The sequence below is a fragment of the Platalea leucorodia genome, assembly GCF_965183815.1.
Source record: "Platalea leucorodia genome assembly, chromosome: Z".
NCBI lineage: Eukaryota > Metazoa > Chordata > Aves > Pelecaniformes > Threskiornithidae > Platalea > Platalea leucorodia.
This window is the reverse complement of record NC_138858.1, coordinates 47,978,685-47,991,090: the sequence shown is the minus strand read 5'-3', so window position 1 is coordinate 47,991,090 and position 12,406 is coordinate 47,978,685. Positions and strand designations below refer to the sequence as shown.

Genomic DNA, 12,406 nt, shown 5'->3' with positions numbered 1-12,406 from the left:
GCATTATTGTCAGTGGTTCCTGTTTGTTTAAGTACAGAGATAGACTCACAAGTCCTTTTCCTCAGGTTTTTGATCATAAAGAAGTCATTACAGACTTTTCTTTAGGCCTTGACTTATACAAAGTATATATGACATGGGACCGAGGAACTGTCATTTTGTCTTTGCTTAGTTAGTTCTTTTACTGCAGTCTCTGACAAGTTATTTGCTCTTCTATTTAAAAAAGGAAGAAAATAAGAAGTGTGAAAGCCAAAAAAATGCCAGGAGACAATCAGAACACCTAGAAACAATGCCTACCTTGCAGCAACAACAACAACAACAACAACAATCTGATTTGGTTGAGGTAGTTAGTGGTTGTTTCCTCAAAATCTGATTAACAAGGTCTAAATAATATCCTTGGCATTCACATTACTTGGCAGTTTTTACAAGCATTTACTCATCCACATTTCACAGTTTTCTCCCTGAAGTTTCTAGCTTGAAATACAGAAGAAAATGTTTGAAAATGCCCCTTTTGATCTCCCCAATAAATACAACCAAAAGCTCTTTACAAATTCAAATGAAAATATAGTTTTGATTATGCAATTTCTTCTACATTCTTTAGCAGTGAACACACACAACTTCTTTTCCCCATTGACAGACTCCATGCACTTTTTTTTTAAATTCCCTGAATAAAACGTAAAATTATGCCATTACATTTGTGATTGAATGTGTTCTTTTACAGCCATCTATGAGCAATCATGTGAAGCCTATAAGCACAGAGGGAACACTTCAGGCTTTTACAATATTGATTCAGATGGAAGTGGCCCCTTGGGACCGTTTCTTGTATACTGTAATATGACAGGTGAGGTGATAAACATACTTAACTCACAGCTGGGTCTGTATATATGCTCATTATATTGAAACTTGAGTTATCAAGTAAGAAGCCTCTGTAGGTTGCAAGTTTAATGTATACATGCACAACAAAATGAAGGTGACTTCTTAGCTCAGAATACTGGGCAAAGAATTAGGCAGAGAAATTAGAATAATAACAGGATTCAGGCTGTGAAGCTAACACTGCATTCCTGGTGCGCTTTGCATAAAGGGGACGTGTTCCATATGGAGACAATGTCATACTAGTTCATTTTTGGGGAGCAGCTTTGTTTTCATTGAAGTTATAGCCTCTTGAGGACATTTAAGGAAATGAGAAATAAGTTATGTTTTATGAGAAAATTACTGATTTTTCCCGGTAGCCTTCTGAAAAATTGTAATTCAGAACTGGTCTTTGTTATGAGGAATATAGACATTAAGCTTCATTTTTCAAACTGCAAGTAGGTCTCTTGGAGAATGCAAATGAAACCAGTGGGACTTTCACAACCTCACTTTCAGGCATCCTGCCTCCTCTTCTGCACTCAGTTCTTTGAATCTGACCATTTATATTACTAGAAGTTTTAGATATCAGTTTGTTGTCAGTCTGCTTTTTAACAAACCATTTGATGTTGTCTATGTATGCCTATTGGTATATGCCCTTTCAATGAAACTTACATTTAATGGCTTTTTGCAATTTATTATTTGTTCCTTTTCTTTTTACTTAGCCTCTATGTATATGAATTGCTTTCTAGCCAAAATAATGGAAACACTTTATTGTTTTATGTGACAAAAATATAGTTTTACACAATTATAACTGTTTAGAAGACTGCGTGAATAAGCTATAGTTGAATTTGGCCTAGGTATGTCCTAAGTTCTGAGAACGTGACTTAGAAACCTTATCATAAGCTTTTGATATTTATTTGTAAACAATTTGTGGTCACATCTGTTTCTTGAGAAACTGACAGGACTCTGTCTGCCAGTGGTATTGGTTGATTTTCACAGTGATCCAAAGAATATTTATTATATGTGTTGAAATAATAGAATTCTCATCATTTCAATCAGTCTGTGCAATTTAACTGGTCTCACCATGTCAGCTCCTGACTTTGACTTCTACAGTGAACTGTGCTACCTCACAGTGGGCACACTTCAGATAGGCACAGGCCCTTGAAAAGAAATATCCTAGTGTCCTATGAGACTAAAAGAGACCAAAGAATCACGTCAGAAAGATGACAATTCTTTTTAAATGGGTATAACCCTCCAAAGTACAGTGTAGTGTCTGATTTATCCTTGTGTGTCCATGAACAGCTGTTACTATTTTCCTCAGTCACTCCTTATTCACCACATTAAGCAAACCTCATTGATCAGTTCTTCATCTCAAGATGCAGCCTGACATGATGAGTCTTCTATATTTGTTTTGTTCCCAGTTTCCTCATGACTGGTATTCCCTTTTTCCACCAGAGGCAGGGAAGGCAGATGCCCACATTTCTTACAGCACTGCCTTGTCTTTGACATTCATGGGGCTCTATTCTCAGGCAGCTGGGAAGGAGGTGCCTTTTTCTGGTTCTGTTCTTGGAGGTCAGTTTCAGAATGAAAAGCCTACAGTCCGCACTGCCAGTTAAGATGACCAAACTTTGCAGTGACCTGCTTTTATTTTTCTTTGTAAATTTGGGAGAGTGACAGTGAGTCTGACAGGTGGCCTATTTGTCTTAATTTTTATGTTCAGCATAGCTTTTAGATATATTTGTCTCTGTATGTATGTGCACGTACAAAAAGGAATCTAAGTTTGCTGTTTTTCCAGACATCTGCTTTTTGACACCATGAGCATGTACTTAATAAAATTTTATAATTTGACCAAAACCTGGTAAGCAATGATAAAAAAGTTGTATAATAGACTATTTTTATATAATATTTCTGAATAGACATCTCACCTTGACGTTTCGTTTAGGTTTTCTGATGAATACTTGTCCTTTAAGTGACCATGAGTTCCTTCCTCTCTGTAAATACCTTATAATGTCAGCCTGTAGGAAGCTAATGAAATATAATACAACTCTGTTAAATAGTTAGAAATACTACTATTAGAATGTCAGAAATATTATCATCAATACTACAAGTTAGAAACCATAATATTTCTCATATCCACTGAAATTTACTTGGCCATTATGATACAAGAATACAGTGAACATAGATCTAAACTTGACTTGACTGACCCAGACTGGCTTTAACTGCGAGCCTGCTCACCCGTACCTTGAAGTGGATTTTAGTCATGGGGTCAGACTTTGTTATAGGCTTTGTTTTTTTTTTAACTTTTTAACAGGCTTTGTTACAGGCTTTGCAAGTCAAAGATGAAACAGAACAAGCTCAGTTCTTCCGTATTCATATGTGAGGGGACTTGGCAAAAGTACAAAACAGCAGAATCGTATGAGCCTTTACCAGCCAGCAATATTTAGGATAATTTATATTTTGAAGAACATTGAGGGACTAATCTCTGTACTCCCAAGCAGAGCATCTGATGTTACATTTCCTTGTCTGCAAACTATAGGACAGAGTGACCAATACAATCCTGTTCTATGGTGCCAGCCAGTTTCATTCTTCCTGTGTCAGCGTACAGGAAAATTATTTTTCTAGTCTCAAAGTAAACACATAATACTTAGCCTATGGCCTCTAGTAGCTTTTGAAGTAATGCCTTCATGTAAGTATTGTAACATCAGTTTTAGTTCTTGATCTGTGTGGCTTTTCATTGTAGTAAGTTCTTACAATTAAAAATGCTCTCAACAATTGCTGTAAGAAATTAAAAGAAGACTTTTAATGAAAGAATATTTGTGAATATAACTGGAAAGCAGACTGCTTTGTTGCTTAGTATAAGCAACATGGCTCCAAGTTGGAGAAAGTCTGTTTCACAACAGACTGCACATCTGAGCATATACCTTTTATAAATGTACAATATATTGGTTATTATTCAATTATTTGAATTAAATGTGTATTTATACGCAAGTCTTTTCTGCTCTTTTATTACAAGAGCATTACTTCGGAACATATTTTTCTAGAAATAATGTTTGGATTACTGAATATTTACTAGTGATTCATGGAAAAAAATCTTGCAGGCACAGTTCAATTTCTTCTGGAATAAATATTTTGGCAATATTTTGTATGCCCCAGTTTACATGAATCATAAGGCCTGTCTACACAATGCAATGAAGTATGTAGCTGCCTTACCCAGCAGCACCTGAGCTAAAAGTCAACTTAAGAGCAGTATGTGTTTTCCACAGAAAAGCAGCTCTCAGTTCTGAACTAGTATTTCATCATGTTACAGTACCAAGTCAAATGGGCATACCATGGTGGTTGCCATAAATTAATATTACATCAGGTGTTTGGAAGCAACTTTCTATTGAACTTAGGAAGCTATGATTCTTAGTCCTTGACTAAACATAGGCTTTGAATAGTACTTCAAATAATGACTACTACTTGATTTTAGATGGCTAGAATAACTCACCTTCCTGTAGTCTGAGTTTTGTAGTAAATACAGTATTTGAAAGCTACTTTTGCTTCTTTGTATAATAGAAAAAGATTGTAGGCCCTTTTCTCACACAGAATAAATTAATTCAAATTATAGTGATGTATATAATGTAGCTAGAATCTAGGATAGAACTTAGTGTTATTTTATAAATAATTTAAGCCTGGGAAAAGTAACAATAGTAACTATTATTTCCTTCTATTTTTTCATTGCAACTTACCAAGTAAACTATATCTTATTTCAGAGACAATTATTTGGCTGTTGTCAATTATTGGTTCCTTATTCGATAATCATAACAAGCTGAATACCTGTTACAGTCACAGTACAATAATCTACTTATAAAGAGAAACAATGATTAATTGTTTTCATTTTTGCTCAGTGATTTATGTCTCTCTTTTGTATGCCCAAAACCACTTTTTGTGATCAAAGAAGTCATCTTAAAGTTTGATTAATTTCATCATACATTCCTTTTCCATTACCAACTTATGCAACTACTTCTCATTCTTTATTACTTTTCACATGTGTTTTGAAAGATACAACGTGGACAATTATACAGCATAACAACACCAACCTAACCAGAGTCAAAAGTGCTAATCGAGAGAACCCACACACTGTGTTTTTCAAGTACTCTGCCAGCCTAGACCAGCTTCAGGCTACAATTAACCATGCAGAGCACTGTGAACAGGAGCTTGCTTACCACTGCAAAAAGTCCAGGCTTTTAGATAAGCCAGGTAAGTAAAGCAGACAAGTCTTTTTATGTTGCATAATGCATTTTATTTTACTGGCTACTACAGGTATTTATTTCTATCAGCATTATGGCATTTTGCTACTATGGTGTTTGAACGAGTTCAAATATCTAGTACTCAAATTCCTGTAAGTTGCCAAGAGATACTTGAACCAGAAAAATACAAATGTCACTTTATAATGATCTTTGTTCACAGAATTAAGTGCTCTCAAAGTTAACTTCTCTCATAAGTCTTTTAAATTAACAGAGATTATTATTAACAGAGCTCCTGTTGTTCTGCCTTCCAGGGATTTTTAAAGTTTAATGAAGGAATTTCTGAGGAAGTAGCTCCTTAAAAGAACACAAATTAGTGCATAGATATCAGCAGAAGTTTATCCCTGAATGTTTTTGAACACTTAATGTTCATATTGTGAGTGCTTGACAAAAAGCATTGATAACATCAAATTTCCACTGTCCAATATAAGCATTCATTAAAAAAAAGCAATAGTTAATATGTGGATTATTGACAAAAGTATAATTGTTTTAAGAGAAAAATGAATGGTGATCCTGTGACGTACTTAAAGAAAAATGAAGTTACGTAGTCTACTTAAATCTTAACTCTCACTGACACAGAGCTGCTGTTTAACTGACTTTACTGTGAAAATCCATTCTAAGTACTCCAAATAAAGTGTAAGTAAAAATCTCTTTGTTTATTGTTTTTTGAAAAACTGAGTGAAATTGTTTGACTTGTCCACCAGAAACTCTGAAACTGCTCAAATTGATTTCTTGGCATTCTTTCCTACTAAGCAGAGAGCAGACCTCTGAGTGCAACAGTCTCTGTTTCTGTCTGTAAACTCTTTCTTTACCTATGCTTTCTCCTTAATTATGTCATGGATATCACTGGACTTGTTAGACTAGAATTCACTCATGGTAGACTACCTGCTCGAAAATCTCTATGCGGCATAAAAGATGAACCTACTGCTTAAGTTGTCCCACTGAGCCTCCCTTTTACCTGTGGACTCCAAATTAAAGTTATGTTTAGATGTTCAAAAGCCTGCTTTACACCAAGCAGAGGGTTTCAAGATTGTGCTCTCTAGGTATTTCATATCTTTTGGCTACTAATTGTCACATAGACTAAGTAAAAACAAAACAAAACAAAACAAAACCAAAACAATAAACACCACCTTCTCAAATCACCAGTTTCAGCAGAGTGATCAAGCTGGAAACCATGAAAAAATTTAGATCAGAGAAGAGTGGGAAAGACCCAGGCAAGCAGGACTTTCTTTTTTTTTTTTTTTTTGATCCAGTGAGATTGCACAGAAACGCAAGTTTTTCTAGAAAGCTAAAAGACTGTAATCAGTCAATAGCGCTAAGCCATTTAAAATTTAGAGTTTTGAATGCTAGGAGTAAATAGGCATGGGAAAGTTATTTGTGGGTTCTACAGATTGTTTTAGTGTTTGTTTAAACACTACCACAGACTACCAAATGCAACTTGCCATTCTCCTGAAGAGTGAGCTTTAGTCTATTCTGAAAGATAGAGATCTGTGGTAAGAGAAAGCTAGTATCTAGTGATGGTCACTCTTGGCTTCTGCAATGAGGTCACTTAAAAAAGGCAATGCTGAGTTTTGTGACATAGGGATGAAATAATAACACTTATTAAAGAGAGTTAGAGTTTATGTTTCCCTCTCTGTTTGAAAGCAGCCAGAGCCACATTTTGTAACTGTTTAGAGGATGTATTAACTTTGCCTTATCCTTTCTAGCATTCTTAATTAAATCACTTCCTTAAAATAAAATTCAAATTTTTACATGCCAGGATTTAGACCTGCCCTTTTTTAGGTCAAAGGTAGTGACCCTGGTGGATGACATAATAAGAACAGATCCTCTTTCACCGATTCAGTCATAGTAACTGTAAAAACAGATAAAGCTCCTGGGAGAAGAAGCAGATGCCCATTTGTAGATATAGGCTGTTCTGTACTTTTGAAGTGCTAGGTCTCACCTACAAGGAGAAGGAAAAAAGTGGTTTTTTTCAAAATATATGTTCTGGTACTTTTTTCAGGGAACTCAGTGATCAGTGCACCTAGAGTATCCACTGAAATAGATATTTTCAGCATCTGAACCACATCAGCAGCAAACAGTGAGTTTGCACAGTCTTAGAATCACAGAATCACAAATCACTGAGTGGCCGAGGTTGGAAGGGACAGCTAGAGGTCATCTGGTCCAACACCCGTGCTCAAGCAGGGCCACCTACAGTCGGTTGCCCAGGACCATGTCCAGAAAGCTTTTGAATGTTTCCAAGAACAGAGACTCCACAACCTCCCTGGGCAACCTCTGCCAGTGCTTAGTCACATTCACAGTGAAGTGTTTCCGGATGTTCAGGAAGAATGTCCTATGTATCTGTTTGTGCCTACTGCTTCTTGTCCTGTCACTGAGCGCCATGGGAAAGAGCCTCTCTGAGTCATCTTTACACCCTCCCTTCAGGTGTTTATATACATTGATAATATCATCCTGAACTTTCTGTTTTCCATGCTAAACAGTTCCTGATCTCCCAGCCTTTCCTCATAGGAGAGATGATTCAGTCCCTTAATCATCTCTATGGCCCTTCGTTGGACTTTCCAGTATTTCCACCTTTCTTTTGTAATGAAGAGCCCCGAACCAGACACAATTCTCCAGGTTTGGCCTCACTTGTACTGAATGGAAAGGTAGGATCACCTCTCTGAACCAGCTGGCTGGACCTCAATCTCCTAATGCAACTCAGGATAACAGTAGCCTTCTTTGCAGCAAGGGTACATTGCTGGCTCATGTTCAACCTTGTGTCCACCAGGACCCCAACCCCTTTTTGTCTCTGAGGCTGTGAGAGTAAGTTTTTCAAATATCCTCAAATTTATCATCTTTCTCTTTCTACAAATATAAATTTAGAACTTGCTGATATCATGAAAAGGGAGAATTCTAGTATCTTTTGAAAATTTTAATGTCATGCTACCCCATGAAATACTTCTTTCTTTTATCTCCTGGATAGCAGAGAGCTGGGGGAAAAAAAGAAGAATTAGGCACCCTCTCTTGTTTTTATGTATTTTTTCTTCAAGATATATTTTTCCATTTAAGAGTATGGAGAGAAGGCAAAACATATTATTTGTTCTCTCTGAAGAATAGTAATTTCAGATTTAAAACTCTTACCAAAAATTTAGTTCTATGTTTTTGAGACCTTTGGAAACACATTTCTCACCTATTTTTACCTGAAACATATCACTTCCAGCTTGCTCCAGCAGGTATGCATTCTAACTTTTAGTGTCTCAGTGTAACATAGTACCATAAACTTTAGAAGTTTCATTAGAAATTTTTGTAAGGATGTTGCAATTATAAGTGTGAATTATAGTTAAATTTTATAGGATGCTGAGCCTATTTAGAAGAGCTCGGAGAGCTAAATAAGAATTCTGTTTGGAATACAAATGTTTTAAAAATATGAGGGAAGTTTAGGAAGCTAAAGTGATCTAATTTGAAATTTTGGATGTGCTGACTTAGTAGTTAATTCATCTATTCAGCATCTGAAGATAGTCTTCACCAAGTTTTCCTGTTTAAGATCACCTTTATGTATTTGCTTGCTGATTTTTATGTATGTTTCTTAGAATGATTTTATAGTCAGAATTGCAAAACAAACAAAAAGCAATCAATCACACATAGCTAATAACTGAAGCATACCTGACATTGAAACAAAATTCAAATAACATTTTACTGAAATACGTTTGTTCTGTTTCATTTACTATGAGCACAATGAAATATCAGAATTTGAAACGCAAATAGGTACATTATCAAATTGCCTGTGCAATTTAATCCCTCCCACTTCTGCTATCTATAAGCTCCACTAGCTATGCCTGATAAGCACAAAATTTGATGGTGGTCATATGAAATAGGTTTTGGAACATGCAGTCTACATAGTAATTTTTAACTGACTGTATTTTAAGATTATATTCAATCAGCCTGGATAACATTTGCAAATGATGTCATTAAGGAAGTCACCTGTTAATACCTTTATGTGATCATTATGAAGAAACCTCTAACCATTTTAATTAATAGTTTTATTTTGCTTAGGCAATATTTTCTGCCAAAGCAGGGATAACAATCTGGGCTAATCAGTATGAACGTGCAGCATTTTGGTAAATACTCTATCCTCACCATGCCGTATGAACAAATAACTGAGACCAGCTTTTAAACATACCCCAATGTCCCTAGTGAAAGACTGGGAATATTAATTCATGACTACAATATAAAGCTAAGGCATGCTGTTGAAACAGCAGAAACACTCTGCTTTTTACAGTCTTAGTTGTTGCAAGCTTTTTAAAGTTTTGTCTGATAAATTATTTATAAACTCTCTCTAGGTTTTCTTCCTCCTGTGATGGCTTGCATACACAAATAACTGGTATTGGACATTGATGTCATTATACAAGTTAGACTTTTCCAGAAACTGCTCACACTGTTTTTTGGCCTGCTGGGCTGACAGTTGTATGGTAACGAATGCAGTCAATATGTTTACAATCTGAAAGACTGTCAGTGTAACAGAGGTCTTATCTAACAGTGAGGTTTAATAAGCAGTGGAAGTTGTAAGTAAAATTGAGATTAGGATAAATTCCAGCTTCTTCATGGGGGTCTGCTGCTGAAAACTTGGAGCTCCAACAGCAAAAAGAAGTACTTCTATAGGAAACTCTATAATTTAACAGTACTTGATTTCTTCTCATGCCTTGACTTTCATGCATTGCATCTGTCACCCTTCTTACTTCACATTTGAGATGGTTTATATTTATGCTTCATATCTTTTAGCTATTATCTGTTCTGTATATATTTTCTGTTGCTGTGCTTGCTTGGCAGCATCTTTAAGCTTAATCTGCAGTACTGTAACATTAAGGAAACATCCAGTTTTATCATTTTGCTACAAACAATGGTGACTGGATGCACCACACAGAGATGTAATAGTCCTGGGAAACCTCACTTCTGCTCACTAGATACATCAACTTGCTTATGGGAGCACCATTAACATGATTTCTGCTGTCTCTGAGTATATAAATTCTGAATCTGTTGCCTGTGACCTAACAGCTGTCTTTGGGCATTTCTGATTAACACCACTATTCAGCTGCTTAATGTTCACCACAGATACGGGTAGTAGTACTCTGTAGTATTCTTGGTAGCGGTATGAGACCATTTCTGCATAGCTTTTCTGTAACTCTTCTCATTCTATTGCTGGTAGTTCCATGATCTGAAATTGATCTTTAGTTGGGAATATAAACTACCTTGATTTTTAGGGCAATAGCATCTCCTTTTTCATGGACCATTTTAAAATGAATTATATAAATGGACCGCTTAAGATAAATGATTCTAATATCATGGCTGGCTGAGCTAGGGACTGTGAGTTCCCTTTTCCACTAATGCAAGCGAAAACCTGTGACAATCATTTAATACCTGATAATGAAGTATTAAAATTAATAATTACTTATCAAGTAAAAGCAGTAATTTTTTTTTCCAGTTGTTGTTTAAAGTTTTTAGATTTGAGGGGTGATTTTTCTCTCCTTAACCTTTTGGAAACTTGTTTGGATAAAAAAAACTGGGAGAAGTAGGAGACGAGACTAGGCACTGATTTTCTCTAACCTGCCTTGTAGATGGGATGCCACTGAGCTGGTGGATTGGAAGAACTAATGAAACACAGACTTACTGGGGAGGTTCCTTGCCTGCTGTGCAAAAATGTGCTTGTGGATTAGAGGGGAGCTGCATTGATACCCAGCATTACTGCAACTGTGATGCAGACAGAGATGAATGGTAACTTTTTACTGTTGCTTATTCACAATATTTTTTCCTGGAAAGTAAATAAACAAAATATACAGTCCTTAGCACATTTAGAACACCAAGGTTGTTGTAAATTTAAATTACCATACTGTCACCTGCTTCTTTGATATAGAACACATTTTCTCACAAAAGTATAACTATATACAATAAGCATTATTGGTAATCCTTTCACTCTGAATTCTGGGGTGGGTTTAATTTTGTAGAGATACTTCCCAGTTTTGTAGTATATTGCATGTTATATATTAAGATATTAGCTCTGTTTTTTAGTACAAATTCAGTTATTGGTTTTAGAATACTGAAAGTAATTAAAGCTAAAAGAAAAGTTTCTGGAAAGAATTAAGTTAATTTTTAGCATAATTTTAAACTACACTTTTAAGTTTAGACTTTTTAGCCCCTTTTTTGTGATCTACAACTTAGATAATTAAAATTGGACACCCTTGCTATCAGTGAAGTGAAGAACTCATATGGAATCCTATTCTAAGGGGATGGAAGGATTTCTAAAATGTAGATCTTCCACTTATACTTGAAATTCTCTGATGTTATTTATGATCCTGTTCAAATAAGTAATGTAAGAGATGAGTTCCTGTTACAATGTCAAATCTGAACCTGACTTTTCACTTAAGAGGATCAGATACAACTTTCTCAACAATAGCTCCAGTATAGGACATTATAAAGCAAACAGGGACTTTTCAAATGAAAGCTTTTCTGTTCAAGAAACTTTTAAGCTTTTAAACTTGTAAAGCATATTTAACTTATATAAATCTGATTCAGTTAGTGGGTTAATATACGTATTTTAAGAGATGTATCAACATCTGTTTTTTGAAAATAGAAAGATGTAAGGAAGGTACTTAGGAACATCTTCATGTGTACAAAATGAAGCAATACATTATTTTCTCCTCAAGCTAGATATACACCCTTCCTTTAAAGGAACAACTAGTGAATTTGGTTGGAAAATGCTTATTCTCTCATCATGAGCATGGATCTCAGCAGATACAGAAATTAAAATACAACAAAGGGTTAGTCAAGCAAGAATTCTTCACAAGCTTCAAAAGTTTCTGTAGGAAAGGAATTTGCATCTGCAATAAAACTCACGGATGTTATCTGATGTGCTTATTCCAATAAAGAGATTAAACAAATACACAGAACACCAGGAAATACTCTATTATTGTGCTGTACAAAAATACAAACAATTTTTGATTCCCGACAGCAAAATAAGTGTTAAAAGATGAACACATTTTGACAGGATTTTGAGTAGGATTTTGAGTAGTTGCTAGTATATGTAATACATTCTTGCTCAAGTTTGTCGTTCATTTAATCCATGGTCACATACATAGGTTAATTAATAATGGTAAAATACTTGTAAATAAAGTAGATAGAGGATGACATGCTTGTCTTCACTATAACCACTTTGAGTAAATTGCATAAGTTGGTGAGCATATTATACTGAAAATATAATTACTGCGGGTTTATATTCCTGTATATTTCCACTTTCGACATTT

The 12,406-nt window shown here is 35.3% G+C and overlaps 1 protein-coding gene across 1 annotated transcript in view; it reads left to right on the top strand.

The window, feature by feature from the left end:
- Positions 1-12,406, top strand: part of CNTNAP4 (contactin associated protein family member 4) — a gene marked incomplete at both ends in the record, with an annotated part of 249,960 nt that overhangs the window by 195,508 nt on the left and 42,046 nt on the right. The window contains 3 exons of the mRNA XM_082337582.1: positions 719-838; positions 4,888-5,085; positions 10,724-10,880. Coding sequence (XP_082193708.1) covers positions 719-838; positions 4,888-5,085; positions 10,724-10,880 — 475 coding nt within the window. The remainder of the gene's footprint in view (positions 1-718; positions 839-4,887; positions 5,086-10,723; positions 10,881-12,406) is intronic.